This window comes from Rattus norvegicus, chromosome 2 (assembly GCF_021556685.1).
Source record: "Rattus norvegicus strain SHRSP/BbbUtx chromosome 2, alternate assembly SHRSP_T2T, whole genome shotgun sequence".
Lineage (NCBI taxonomy): Eukaryota > Metazoa > Chordata > Mammalia > Rodentia > Muridae > Rattus > Rattus norvegicus.
Genome location: NC_141535.1, coordinates 26,684,347 through 26,699,070, shown reverse-complemented (window position 1 = coordinate 26,699,070; position 14,724 = coordinate 26,684,347). Strand labels below are relative to the sequence as shown.

The following is a 14,724-nucleotide window of genomic DNA, read 5'->3' as shown; positions in this document are numbered from 1 at the left end:
CTTGACTATTCCTTCTTTCACTTATGTCTGTGCGTGGGGACTCCGGGAATGATGAACAGTTTTTTTCAGAGCATCCCAGCCATAGGCAGGAAGCATCCGTCTGGTGATTTTGTAATGCTACATACGGGTAGTGTCATGTTAACACTGCCCCTCCCACGGGATGTGAGCTCTTAAGGCCAGTTACTGTCCTCAGTTCCGGTGCCTTCTCCACCAGCCCGGTTTAGCTGCCCACCCACAAGGAACCACTTCTCCACAGCTGCTTCCTCTTAGCTGCTTGGTGCTGAAGGGCACTGGGAGACAATACTGTTTTGTACACATTTCTAAATATCTGAGAAATTGTTCTTCACATTTCATTGCAGATATAGTTGCCTAGAGATGTCAGCATTATGCCCTTAAAAATCCAACGTGTGGCAAAGCTGAGACCAGTCAGTCACCAGGGGAGATGAGAACAATCACTGGGGAAGATCCTTCATACTGAGTAGAAGTAGCAAAGATGGTGCCTGAAAAGTTCTACGCCAGTCAAGGAGTCATTAGCAGTCTCAAAAGATAGACAAGCCAGAACTCTCATCAAGACTTGTGCTGAGCACTTCCAGGCAGTAAGAATGACTCTTTACTGTAGCCAGATTATCTCTGCTAAATACAGTCGCGTGACGAGATCAGACTGCGAGCCTGCAATCGGAAGTTGGCATGTGCATTGCCTCTGCGCTTGTAAGCACGTCAGTCAAACTAACGCTCACAGAACTGTCCTAAGCGCACAGGATCTCCACATGGCGGCATGCAGAACCGCCGAGATGAGTTGATGGAATACTAATGCCTCAGTCCTACCTGTGACCAATACCTCACGATATCTGACACATCAGTGCTTCCTGCAAATTTCCCAGGAGGTTCTAACATGATGTCAAGACCGGGACTGTGGGGCTGAATATGAACTGGGTCAGGAAAAATCTCTGTGCTTGGACACTAGCTGTGACTGTAGATGGTGAATGAAAGCAGGGGCTCTGGAGTCGGAAGTGAGAGATCACATTCTGACTCTGACCTTCAACAGCTTTGAACAAGTCACTTCACTATGCCAAGCCTGTTTGCTTAAACAAACGGTGTGCGGCCTTTAAAGGATAATGAACAGTTCCCTGAAAACCTTACTCTGGTTTTCTTGGTATTAGGCCATGTCTGTAAAACGCCTCACAATTAAGAGCTACAATACAGCCACGGAGGGACACCGTGGCTAACACTATGGGCTCTTGGGTCCCCTGGTCTCCTTAGTTTCAAGTCTTCCCCTCAGCCCCCAGCTTAGAACATTCACCTACAGAGCCATTTTACCCCAGCTGCATCTTCTTATCCATTTAGTGTTATGTGGAACCACTTACCCAGCTCACCGACCATCTTGGTTCCAATCTAGACTTAAAATGGGCAGGTTTCTAAACACTTGAATGTTTCCCCTTTCTCCACACTTCATGGAAGTCATGGTTATCTAGAGATGTCAGGTAACTATGTCAGCTCTTAAATATCGAAAGGATGGCAAAACTGAGACCAGTCACCAGGGATCCCTCAGACTGAGTAACAGTAGCGAAGACAGAGCTCGGAAGATTCCATACCAGACAGAGTCATTAGTGTGTCGCTAAGGCTGAACAGGTACAAAGGCCAGAACTCTGTCTAATGAAGGTCCAAGCGCTGTCAAAGAGACAAAGTGCAGAGACCTGGAAGGGGCTATAGACTTTCTCAAATTCTCCACGCCAGGTGGGCTTCTGCTGAAGGACAATTTTTGTGAGTGTGTTAATACGCTTCTTCGTCAGGACACTTTGAGCCTAGTGCCTCACAACACAAATGTCTGTTTCCAAAGCACCTAATGTGCTGAATCCAGACAACCTTTTCCTCTTTCTACCTGCAGCTAAGTCTGCCCATGGCACACCTGATAGCTCCCTTACGGTGTCCGTGAAAACCTGTATACCGTGCACATCAACTGTAAAAAAACCAGTAGTACTAAAGATGTCCATTTCCGTCAAGTTGGTCAATGAATACCGAACCGAGCCGCTATCTTTTGTTTCCTTGGTAAAAAATCAGTCGACCGATTCTAAAATTAACATGGGGATGTGAAAGATGAAGACTAACTAAAATAATCCCGAAGAGAAAAAATACGGAATGGGAGGACTTTTCTCTAACCCCTGAGATCCCAACAGGTCTCCACGATGGAGCCCTGCCTCGCACACAGACACATGTTTGGAATCCTGGAAGCCTGGAGCCTGGTGTTGCTAAGCGCTTACGATGCACACACATAAAGCATCACAGGAGTGAGTAGGGTTTCCACCGAAACGCTGAAGGACAGACCGCATTCCTCCCCCTGCAGCCCAGGGTCCCTTCCTGTGAGAATCATTTCTTGGCGGTTCCTCGATACTGTATGGCTTTCTCCCAGATCTGACCCATCAAATCTTTAGGGGGCAGATCCAGATTCTTCACTTTTAACAACCTTACCTTTCTGGCTAACTGGAATATGCTCTAAAATTATATATATATATATATATATATGTATATATATGTATATATATGTATATATATGCATGCATAGACACAGACACAGACATGCGCACACACATATATATATATATGTATATATATATATATGCATGCATAGACACAGACACAGACATGCACACACACACACACATATATATATATATGTATATATATATACATATATATATATATATATTCCCTTGGAAGCAACAAGATTTTGATAACATTAAAGGAGGAAGCCTTACTTTCTCGGGGGGGTGGTTAGCTATGAGGGTTGTAGCCCTTTTGGTAAATATGTTTGTTGAGTAAATATCTGTATACTCTTTTGCAGGTTCTTCGCCATCTCGGAGATCAAGCGCACAGCGGGTACCGTTCAGACACTCAATCGGTGCACAGGCCTCGTGGGTGTAGTAGTCTTCACTGCCTAGGAGGTATCCTACAAGAAGGACGGGAGACGGAACAGTCAGCATGGCATCAAGCTTGTTAAGCAAACGAACGTTCCAGCATTTAATTCCGTAATGCAACTGATTGCCCATGACGGGGCTAATCAAATGACAGGGATAATCAGGGGTCCGTCTCTTAACGTCTCTATATTTGTTAGTAGACACCCTTGGAATGTTACTGCGTGGACACCCAAGTCCCTTTCTCACTTGAGTCTTTTAGAGCACCTGTTCTATGTTGTCAACGCTTTATAAATGGTTGGTCCGTGGAAATAGGTGTTTAGAAATCAGAGTTTGAGTTCGGGAGGTAACCAGATGTTATCCTTTGAAACTGTCTATAGAAAAAGACAACACAGCAGTAATGTGCTACGGGGTTTTACTTGTAAAACACTAAAAACGGGGTTCAGATCATGCTCCTGTCGCTACTGAGGCTGGGAGACGGGGCTCTGTCATTATTTAAGTACCAGGCATTTGCAGGAGTCATACTCAGTCAAATGCTGACACCCACTGGTGGAAAGGTACACATCTTTCCGAATACAAGCTCTCCATCACAGCTGAGCAGCCCCAAAGATCAAAGGACGGCATTCTGTCTCGACTGTGTACATACAGCACCCCTGCTGCTGAGAGGCTCACTGCTTACTGAGCTGAGTGGCCTGTCGGTGCCCCTGCTTCTGTAGTCCAGATCCCTCTCCCACAACAGAGACTGAAGCCTAGGAGAAAAGGAAATTACCCAACTAATCACCAATAATCACCGTCCTGCAAGTTCTCCCGCTTGGAAAGTGTGAAAATAAGCTGTGCTGCACTATGATTGCATTTACAGACTCGCTCAGAATAGTCAATCGAACACACAGCAGCAAGCAGCTAGTGACGGCCCAGGCCTGGGGCAACGTCGAGGCTGGGGATGACTACTCATGGGATTTGTTTGTGTGTGTGTTTGTGTGTGTGTGTGTGTGTGTGTGTGTGTGAGACATATATATATGTGTGATATATATGTGTGTGTGTGACATATATATGTGTGATATATATATATACGTGTGATATATATGTGTGTGTGTGTGTATTCATACAATTGAATTATGTTGATAACAGCACAATTCCTCAAATTGTTAAAAAATCACTAAATTCAGTATGTTAACTGGATAAACTGTATAGTATATGAATTATACCCTAATAAAGCTATTAAAAAGAAATAAACTTTGCTGAGCCCTTAGCTATAATCTTAAATATATTCCCTTTTAGTCCTAAAATGATGAAAAAATGGGCCTAGCTCTTTTCCTTTTCATGAATTTTGTCTACAGTGGCAATTAAGAGCCTTGTACGGCCTAGGTAATAGTTCAATTCATTTTAGATTAACTATTTTTCATGATTGAATAAGTTCAAGGTCCTGACTATGATTAGTATATGACCTCAACATAACTTACTCTGTGATTTTTATCTGTATTTATAGGAAATAAATCCAACATATTTATTACTTAATGTGGAATAGAAAAAAATTGTATTCACACACAAAAAGACTTCAGGGCTGGTAAGATGGCTCAGCGAGGAAAGGTACTTACCGCCAAACCTCACAAATCTTGGTTTGATCCCTGAGATCCATGCAGTCGAAGAAGGAAACTGACTCCTACAAGCTGTCCTCTGACCTCCACATACGATAGCTCTCCCCCGCTCTTCCCCCCCCCCCACTAAAAACTCCACATAAAGGGCAGAAATCATTCTCTCTCTCTCTCTCTCTCTCTCTCTCTCTCTCTCTCTCTCTCTCTCTCTCTGTGTGTGTGTGTGTGTGTGTGTGTAAGTGTGTCAATGCCAGGAGCTATCCCCTGGTTTTTGAGACACGTTCTCTCCTGGTTTGGCAATTAGGCTAGGCTGCCTGGACAGTGAGCCCAGGGATCCACCCATCTCCACAGTCCTTGAGCCCGGACTAAAAGCTTAGATGACACCCAGCATCCCCCTCCTCCCCCTCAGGTTCTAGGGATCAAATCAAACTCACTGATGCAAACACTTCACTCTCTCCCCACTGTCCAACTCCCTAGGATGTTAGAGATACAACTCGGGTTTTAATAAAGGTTCTAAACATCCAGTCTGTCCAAGGACAGACATCAACTCATCCTGTATGGCAAAAGAAAATCCCCGAGGCACTAGAACTTCAAAGGCGTCAATCACTGAAGGCTGAGTTCTAACAGCCACGCAAGGGCGCTGAAGAGTTATTTAGACTCAGCCGGAAAGAACGTCATGGCTGGCTGGCGGTGACCCAGTGCCATTGGGGGAGAGGGACACGAGTGCTCTCCTGTCTGACATCTTTGCATCTCGAGCCCAGCTTTAGGGCCAAGTGCTTGGCCGAGTGGGTTCAGGTAGATGCAGGTCCCTTTCGCTGAGTTTGTGCTTTGGCCTTACCTTGCTTGGGAGCAGATTCCTAAAATCAATCTACCAGAAAGCCATCACTTTTTTTTTTCTTCCGGAGCTGGGGACCGAACCCAGGGCCTTGCGCTTCCTAGGCAAGGGCTCTACCACTGAGCTAAATCCCCAACCCCTCCATCACCTTTTTAATTAGAGTGAAGTTCCCCACTTTACCTTCTCCCAGGGGGAATTTCTCTGACTGCTGAGAGGCGGAAGAAGCTCCACTCTTCCCGATACCCACTGTGCCCTTGGGGTACACATCCTGCAGTCTCTTCCTCCTCCCTTCCGACATCGGAAGTCTCCCAGCTTAGATGTGGAGTGCTCCTACGTCTCCTATCTCCTTTTCATTCACTATTTTGCAATTTGGTGCATTTAAATTTTAACTTGTCTTACTGGTCCCTCCAATTTCCTATTCTACTTAGACGCTTTATGTTAAGTGTGCATTCAGTTTGGCAGAGCCAGAAGGAAGGAGGGAGGTTACTAACCAGCTGGACGGAAGGACAGCTCAATAGAAAAGACCCTGACAGAAAGATACACAGTGGCAAACAGTTATTAACTAAGACAGAGTTTACAACGGGCTTAAGGTGTCTTGTTTTAAAACAAACTCTGGGTTTCACATTTATTGCAGAGGGCTGTCTGGTTTCTAGTTATTGTTTGATTAGTTCCTTGTACTATTTTTATTTCATTCTTATTAATTTTTAAATCAATCTTCTCTAACCTAGTAGTTTCAGAAGCAATTCTCACAGGCTGGAGAAGATGCCCAGGAAAGGTGAGTCGTTCTCCTCCTTCTGGAGAAAACAGTCCATAGAGGGAAATATATGAACTTCAATGAAGGAACCATTCTTAAATACAAAATCTGGCTCTAGTTATAGCTCTGCCCATCATCTTCAGGTAAGAAGATTCTAGAGCGTACAGTGGCCTCTGACATAAATGTCCCTAACGCTCTTCCGTAGTGCTCCGGCTAAGGCCCCTGCCTTGCTGTAGGTGCGCCCCAGAGCACGCTCAGCACAGAGCCGCCTTATGGGGATAAGCACAGAAAGCAGCCCCACTATGGTGCTGCCTGATTTACTCTGTGTTCAGGTTTCCGGTCGTTTTGCTTCATGATACTTGGGTGTATTTTATGAGCTGGCTGCAGTATGTCTGTGTTGTTAAACGTGTGCGTTTCCGTTACCGAAGTACGTATCGAATCCTCTGCGGGTTGGCAGGCATTCCTTCCGGTACATTCCCAGGTGCCATTTTCCGACCATATGCGTAGCATAGCCTGCGTCCTTTAAAAGCTGGGGCAGGAGTTTTTCGTCTAGCGGAACACAGTTGGGCTGACAGGTCATGATGAGGTAATGCTGTAAGCCCATATGGATCTTAAAGAGATAAAAACACAACTAGGGGTTAGTGCCGGTGAAGCACCATGACGGAGTAGATACGGCCACCGCCTGACTCACAGGACACATCCGTGGGTCTAGACGCTCAGGCTTGTTCTGGAAGACAGATTCCTCGGGACACAAATAGGGTTTGAATGTATGAATAAAACCATTTCAATAAATAAGATTTTTCAACAAATATTATCAAAACATTGCATCAGGAGCTGTAACTTATTCTACCAAGGGAAAAGATTCCAAACCCACTGCATGTGAGAAGTTGAAGTCTGATTAGAAGGAACATCTCTATTCTTTGAGGACTTGATAGTTTTCTGGAAAAAAACTTATTTGACAGTAGGATGAAACTAATGGCTCAAGTTTCTCATTCAACTTCACATAAACCACAATCTGCAAAGACACTGATCTTTCTACAAAGCATTCCCCTGACTAGTGCTTGGGATTGGTTCACAAAAGTATTTCTAGGGCACAGGGTCCATATGCGTCTGGCATTAGGAGACAAAGGCTTGGTGAGTTTTAGAATAGTGAAACGTTTCTATAATTTTACAAGTTCCTTGAATTTTAATGGGAATATACTCCTAACAAATCCCTCCGCAAACTGAAATTATGATAAACTTTAAAATGTTACCAAACCCATTTTGTGAAGCACTCTTCCCCTGCCATAGGAGATTCTGATTTCCTTAGATCACTGGTCCTCAACCGTCCTCACGCTGGAACCCCCTTAGTACAGTTCATGGTGTGGTGACCACAATCATACAACTGTTTTTCTTGCTACTCCATAACTGTAATTTCCTCCTGTTATGAAACATAATGTAAATATCTGATATGCAGAATATCTGATACGCAAAGGGGTCACCACCCACAGGTCAAGACCTGCTCACTGCCTTGGAGACACAGGACTCTGAGAACAGTGAAGGCTGTGGGTGCCAGTTCTCAACCCAGCAAGGACTCCAGCACCCTGGTCCACTGAGGGCAGGGATCAAACAACTTACTGCTGATAATTCCTTAAATGTGCTGCACAATAAACACGGGAATCCAACTCCACGGTGGCTGTATCCGCTACAAGCTTTGTGACCTTTAGACACCAAGATGGCAGCTTCCGCGAGTTACTTTGTCTCGCTATTTCTAAGGTTTTCTTCATCTGTGTTACCTTCCTCTGGTTTGTCCAGGATTAGTGAGGCGGTAAAGAATGCCAAATACATATTAAATATTCAACAACGCGCCCGGTAACAGCCATGAGCAGCTATCCATAACACGACTCCCCTCCTGCGCCAGTGTGCTTCTCTGATGACGTGGTAAAGCACCAACAAACCAACATGCTGGAGAGAGAGTTTGTTTTGCTCACAGACTGGCTGTAGTCTGTCACAGAGTGGCGCTGAGGCAGAAGCTGGAGGCCACAGACGATCACCACTGCTTCCTCAGGCTTGTTCAGCTACCTTCTGACCGAGTCTAGGGCCGCCTGCCTAAGGACCGCACTGCCCACGTGTAGCACAGCCAATGCTGCATCAATTAGCAATCTGGAAGAGCTCCTCAGACATGCCCGCAGGCCAATGGAGGCAATCAGTCGACTGAAGTTCCCTCTCCTCCAGTACGCCAAGCCAGCCACCATGCTCAACCATCACACCTCCCAGTGCTCTGCTTCCTCGAAGGCTACACAGCTTTACAGGGATCTCTCACACTCTTGAGCCACTCCCTGGCGTGTGTTTTGCATACGACTGTCAAATACAGTGCACACTGGGACTTCAAATCTGCAGTTCCACTCTACACAGCCAGCACTGACTTTTCTCAAACTTAAATTCCTGACTACGCAAACCATATAGGTTCACAGACCTGCATTTGGTTCAATTTTGTTTAATTTTCATTACTTTTAAACCATACCTACACGGGGTGTGTGGCCATGATGCGATGACTACATCATGGACTGCCTTAAATGTTAAAGCATGATTAACTCACTATCGTGGTTTCACAGGTAGACTTAAACATCAGAGTGTAGCAAGTTGCAGGCTTAAAGCCTGTGCAGTTTACTCCATGTTAAACATGTCAAGGAAGGTGCTTAAAATAAAAGTCCATTTCCGTAGAGATTCCTCTCTCTGGGCACACACAGTGGGAATGTTCCAGAAGCCTTCTAGGTGCCTTCCTCTCAGTTCATATTCAGCCTCTGGAAGCCAATAAAGGGCCCGTTGACCCTCTGACTCTGGCTTGAATTGAGCTCTGTCAACGGGGAATCACTCGCCAGAGAGAAGAGAGACAGGAGAGAGCGAGGGACCCTGGGATGAAGCTGCTTCAGCCTGGCCACCTCTGTCTCTGTACTGATGGCCACCCTGAAGGCTGTATCCCATGTGCCTCTGCCTTCTGTCATCTCATCCCTCCGTCCCTCCCTACTGGTCTAGGGGTGGTAAGAGCTCTGCTGTCCCTCTCCACTAGGCTTTCTGCCCCGCTCACATTCAGGTCTTCTAAAGTATAGTCACTTTGGTAAATAAACCCTCCCTAATGTACTCTAATTTGAATATACCATCGCTTTCCGGACACACCCCTGAATGGTAGGGATTTTATCATTTCTAGGGAAAGGTAGTTGTCCCTCTGCACTCGCATATACACACATGCATAGACACATAGGCACCTGTATACCAGCATGTTCATACACACAGAGAAGAATTCTTTCCATTGCTACCAAGCTTACTAAACAGAAAATTGAGCCAAGGCTCAAACACTTCATAACGTGCACTAATATATAACTGAGGATATAAAAGTAATATTTCATGGAAGCCCAAAGGCACCAGTGGATATAAACACACAAAGCTCATGTAGAAAGCTCATCTATCACGTGCAGAGAATTATCTCTGATCGCTAGAAGGCACTGCCAAGAGATACTGTGCAATTTGGTTTTCCTGTGCCACGGGCAGCAAGCCAGGGGGTCAGCTGAAACCTGTCTCTATTCTCTGCAATCATACAAAACAGGGGATTTGTTCTTTTTTAGTTCCTGGGAATTTATTTGATAGAACGTTTTTATGGCATTTATTGGGAAGCAGAAGCCAAACTCTGGATGACGGCCAAAAATGTGTTTTTGGTCTGTTCAAACACTATTTGGAGCCAGGAAGCTGTAATGTGTTCAGACACAGTAAACAGGCAAGTGCCAAGCTTGTTCCACTCCAGCACGGACTCTGGGGTCACCCCACAATGTGTGGGGTGGGCCATCATGGGGTACAAATGAGAATCAATGAAGGAAGGGCAGCCATCTAATCACAAGAAAATCTACAAGTGCATCCAAAGCTCATCGTCAACACCCAGAGAGAAGGTATAGATAGAAAAGGCATAGCTGTGATATATGAAAGTCCATTGGGGCTACCCCTCCATCTGTTTGTGCGGCTGTCTCTTCTTCATTCAAACAAATCCTCTTGCAAAAACAGCCCACCCCCCTTCAAAGTTTGCAGTTGACCACTGAGGATTTGCTCCTCTGATGGCTAAGGTCTTCAAACCCCAGGGAGAGTCTTGCCTTCAATGAGATGAGTGACTGAGAAACCCCTAGTCTTTCCTTCAAAGACCTAGAAGATGGTTGCAATACAGTCTCATTAGTTTAAAAGGGAAAAAGAAAACCAAATCCAACCACCTCCTCCTGTGATGGGGAAGACGATGGCTCTTAGGTCAGGCCCACGCAGCATGCTGTCACTATGTGTCTGTGCTGGTTTTAGGTCAACTTGGCACAAGCTAAAGTAATCTGAGAAGGGGGAGCCTCAACTGAGAAAATGCCTTCCCAAGATGAGGCTGTGGACAAGCCTTTAAGGTGCTTTCTTAATTAGTGATCGATGGGGGAAGGGCCCAGCCCACTGTGAGTGGTACCATCCCTGGGCTGGTGGTCCTGGGTTCTATAAGAAAGCAGGCTGAGCAGCCATGATGAGCAAGTCAGCAAGTGGCACCCCTCCATGACCTCTGCATCAGCCCCTGCTTCCAGGTTCCTGCCCTATTTGAATTCCTTTCCTGACTCCCTTCAACGATGGACTATGATGCGGCGGTATAAGCCAAATAAACCCCTTCCTCCCCATCTTGCCTTTTGGTCGTGATGTCGCATCACAGTGACTAAGACAGTATCTCATGAGCTCAGGATTCCACACTCCAGCCACTCTCATTAGAGGCTCTACCAGGGGCTCCGTGAACCACCCTATCCTACTTGGCAGCAGATGCCATTTCTCTCCCACCCTCAGCAGTGGTGGGATAACACCTGGTGGAGCAGGAGGGAAACTCCATCTGGTCTACCAGCCCTATGCAAGGTAAACACACAACCTCCATGCAGCATGAACCCATGTTTGTGACACAGCATCTGCTACAGCCCAGGCAAATTCAGAAAAGGGAACAGACCCGGCTGGACCTTACACGCCAGAGCCTGAAAGGGAGATTCCAGAATAGAACACAGTCACAGGATGTGACCGTGACCAGCCAGGGGTTCAGAACTCCCAGCCTGTGTTTCTGCCAGTCTCCAGTGGGTTCCAGTCAGGGTCAGAAAACCCTTGTACTGTCCGACGGTGTATTCCTGGAGATGCCCACAGAACAAATGGAGAGTGGAAAATCTGCCCCCTCCCCCATGAAGCTTTCTGACAAGCACTCAGCTGCCCAGGGTGCTGCGGCCAAGAGCTACAGAACACACATTGTGTCCTAGGAGCCTGGCCTGGCCATCTGGCTTGGCCTCCATGTTCGGGCTTCACAACTGGCCCACACCACTGACAGTTTTAAGGGCCTATTTATTTTGGTGTTGATTAGTAAAGAGTGCGGGTCTCTGACTAACCCCACAAAGCGATGCTGTCTGTAAAAAGAGTAAACAAGGCAGAAATGGTTCCCATCTCTTCCTCTATTCAAATTCTGAATCCAACAGAGATTAAGGAAAAAAATAGAAAGAAATCTGAAAACAGAATTTTTAGTAAAGTGATTATGATTAAAGACTCATATTAATGATGATGAAAATGATCAGAAAGCAACAATGTATGCACAGATTTTTTTCAATTAGAAATCATTTATGTATTTATTTATTTATGTGTGTGTATGTATAGTGTATGTATGTATATGTATGTGTATGCATGTGTTCGTGTGTGGACGTGTGTGCATTTCACACATGTGGAGATCAGAGGATACCTTGCAGAAGTTGGTGTTCTCCTCCCACCATGTGGAGTCTTAGGACTGCTCAGCAGCCTTGGTGGCTCCTCTAAACCATTTCCCCGTCCTCGAAGAGATTATTCCCAAAAACCAACCACATGAGTCAACCAACCACAGAAATGGCACAAGCTAACCGATCACATCCATTCAACTCCAAACTTACTTCCTTATTTTTCTTGTTTCCCGTCTCCCAGGAGGTAAATTAACCTCCACCATCAGAGCAAGTCGCCCTGGGCGCCTTGCATTGGAGACACATGCTTGACTGCTGGCTCTCCTGCTGCTCTTCTCAGCCTGATGCATCCTGTGTCCCCACCTTAAGTGAGCACAGTGATGTAGCACAGGCAATACAGGATGGCCTCCTGACTGCATGCTGCCCTGATCTCTGCCTCCTGACAGAGAAGACCCAACTCACTCAAAGCTCTTCTCCCACTTTCTCCCAGCTCCTCCTCTGTTTACCTCAGTTCAATGACTGGAACCCACCAAGGCTGATGGGAACCAGGCCAAACCCTGAGGACAAGCAGGAATGGCAGGTAGCGAGTCCACATTTAGAAGTGGCATGCCCACAGGCCCTCTTCCTCTGCATATGTCTCCTGACAGTCTGGAGGTAAACTTGAAGCACAAGTCAAGAATACCCTGTCCGGAACTTCCCAGCTTCTTCCCCATATTTTCTGCTCAAGGTTCTGCCTCAGGGGTGAGTGAAAGGCCCTGAAAGTGTCTGTTCTATTTATCAATATGATTAAGAAAAATGTGGCTGAGGTCCCTAAGGAAAGAAACCCAGTGTCATCTTTCATCATCTGTCTTCTCTGCCAAGGTTTATAGAATTCTGGTGTGGAGTGACCGCCTCAGTCCCCGTAGGACAAGCAAGTTGAGGACTAAAAAGAGAGTTTTCACAAAGACCTACCATTTTTATTACCCTTTCATCTTTCTTCTTTCTTCTGTCCTTTGTATGTGTGTGTGTGTGTGTGTGTGTGTGTACACATGCGTGCACGTGCGCAAAGGTATGTGAGAAATATGGTCTCCCTATGTAGACCTAACTGTAGTCTAGGCCGGCTTCAAACTTGCAAAGATTAAAGGTATGCACCATCACACCCAGCCTTTTCAAAAATTTCATTAAAGAACAAGCAATTACTCTACCACTGAGTTACATCTCAAGTCCTAGTTTGTTTGTTTGCTTGCTTGCATGTGACAAGCCTTGCTTTGTGGCCAGGCTGGCCTTGTTCTCTCTATGAACCTGAATCTGGCCTCAAACTCATGGTCCTTCTGCCTCAGCCTCTCAAGAGCTGGAGTTAGTGGCAGTGTCCTCACACCCAGGTAAATCATTTGTACATATAAAATAAGATAAATCAACTTTTTATTGGAGCCTGGAGGAGTGGCTCAGTGGTTAAGAGCATTAGTTGTTTATCCAAAGAGTCCAGGTTCAGTTCCCAGTATCCACACCGCAGCTCACAACCGTCTGCCACTACAGTTCCAGGGGATGTGAGCCCTCTTCTGCCTCCACGGGCACCAGGCATAAACATGGCACATAACATATTTGCAGGCAAAACTCCCATACATGTAAAAAAATAAAATTTAAATTTAAATTGAGAAAATTTACTGGGGATGCAGACATATGTAATGACTATTGCACAGTGGATCAAATCAACTTGTTAGAATTTGAAAATCTAGTATTTTCAAGTTATTTGTTTGGATTAAAACAGTATAGAAATTCTATTAAGAGAAATAAAAAGTGTGAGCTAAGGACGAGTGAATACAAAGTGATAATCCTTGCGGGCATCACTAAGAAACTAATGAAGAGGGGCTGCTTAGCGGAAGACGGGAGGGACAGGAAAAACAGTCTTTACATTGGAAACTTCTGGATGTACTTCCTAGACACAGTTTCAAAAATAAGAACAGCGACCGAGCTGTGTATGGCAGTACAGCCTTTGATCCCAGCACTCTGGACACAGAGGCCCCAGATCTCTGAGTTCCAGGCCAGCCAAGGCTACACAGAGAGACAAAGGGCGCCACAGGAAAGCTGATTATAGCTCCTTGGAATACACTTGTGTAAAACAGTGTTAAACTGGATACATTCTTTAGGATATAATACCTTAAGTGTAACATTACCATGGAAATATCAACAACCAGAGTTGAAGATTTAACGTTTTTATCTTGCACAGGAAGCATTGGGCCAGGGAGACTTAGCCCCTGGCATGCTCCTGACCCTTCCTCCCCCTCAGTTCCCACCCAGCACCACCTTCTCCTCAGTCTCAGGACAAGCTGAACCCAGCCTCAACACGTCTCTGTGGATGCCTTAGACATGTGGGTGAGGGGCTGGAGTCCCCCATGTAAGCCCCTTTGTAAGCTTTGAAGGTTTTACCTTTTTATTTGACAGTTCCATATATTTAAAGAACAGGTTTTAACTGTTTTCAAGCCTCACCATCCCACCACCCTGTCTCCCACTGTACCCCTTCTCAGCCAGTTCCCCTCCTGGCTATTGACTTCCTTTTGTGTGTGAACGGCTGAGAGCGCTTGCCTAGTAAGTGCAAGGCCCTGGGTTCGGTCCTCAGGTCCGGGGGGGGGGGGGGGGGAGAGTTTCTTACCTGAAGGAAGGGTGGGAAGATTTTACTGCAACAGGGAGAAATTTATCAGGGACTACACTATGGAAGAAAATAAACACACCCCCTACCAGATTTAGGTTTTTACACCATATGTGTTTTCTACTTAAAAATAAAATTATAGACGGATTTTAAAGGTAATAAATAAAGGTCACAGGGAGAAACTAGAACTCAGTGAGACTGAATTCTATCTAATTCTTGTATTTATCATTAACTACCTCCCCCATCTGCATTAAGCACCTCCCCATCTGCATTAAGCACCTCCCCCATCTG

At 45.6% G+C, this 14,724-nt stretch overlaps 1 protein-coding gene across 1 annotated transcript in view; it reads right to left on the bottom strand.

The window, feature by feature from the left end:
- Positions 1-14,724, bottom strand: part of Arsb (arylsulfatase B) — a 158,457-nt gene that overhangs the window by 137,229 nt on the left and 6,504 nt on the right. Inside the window, 2 exon segments of the mRNA NM_033443.1 lie at positions 2,754-2,944; positions 6,514-6,700. Coding sequence (NP_254278.1) covers positions 2,754-2,944; positions 6,514-6,700 — 378 coding nt within the window.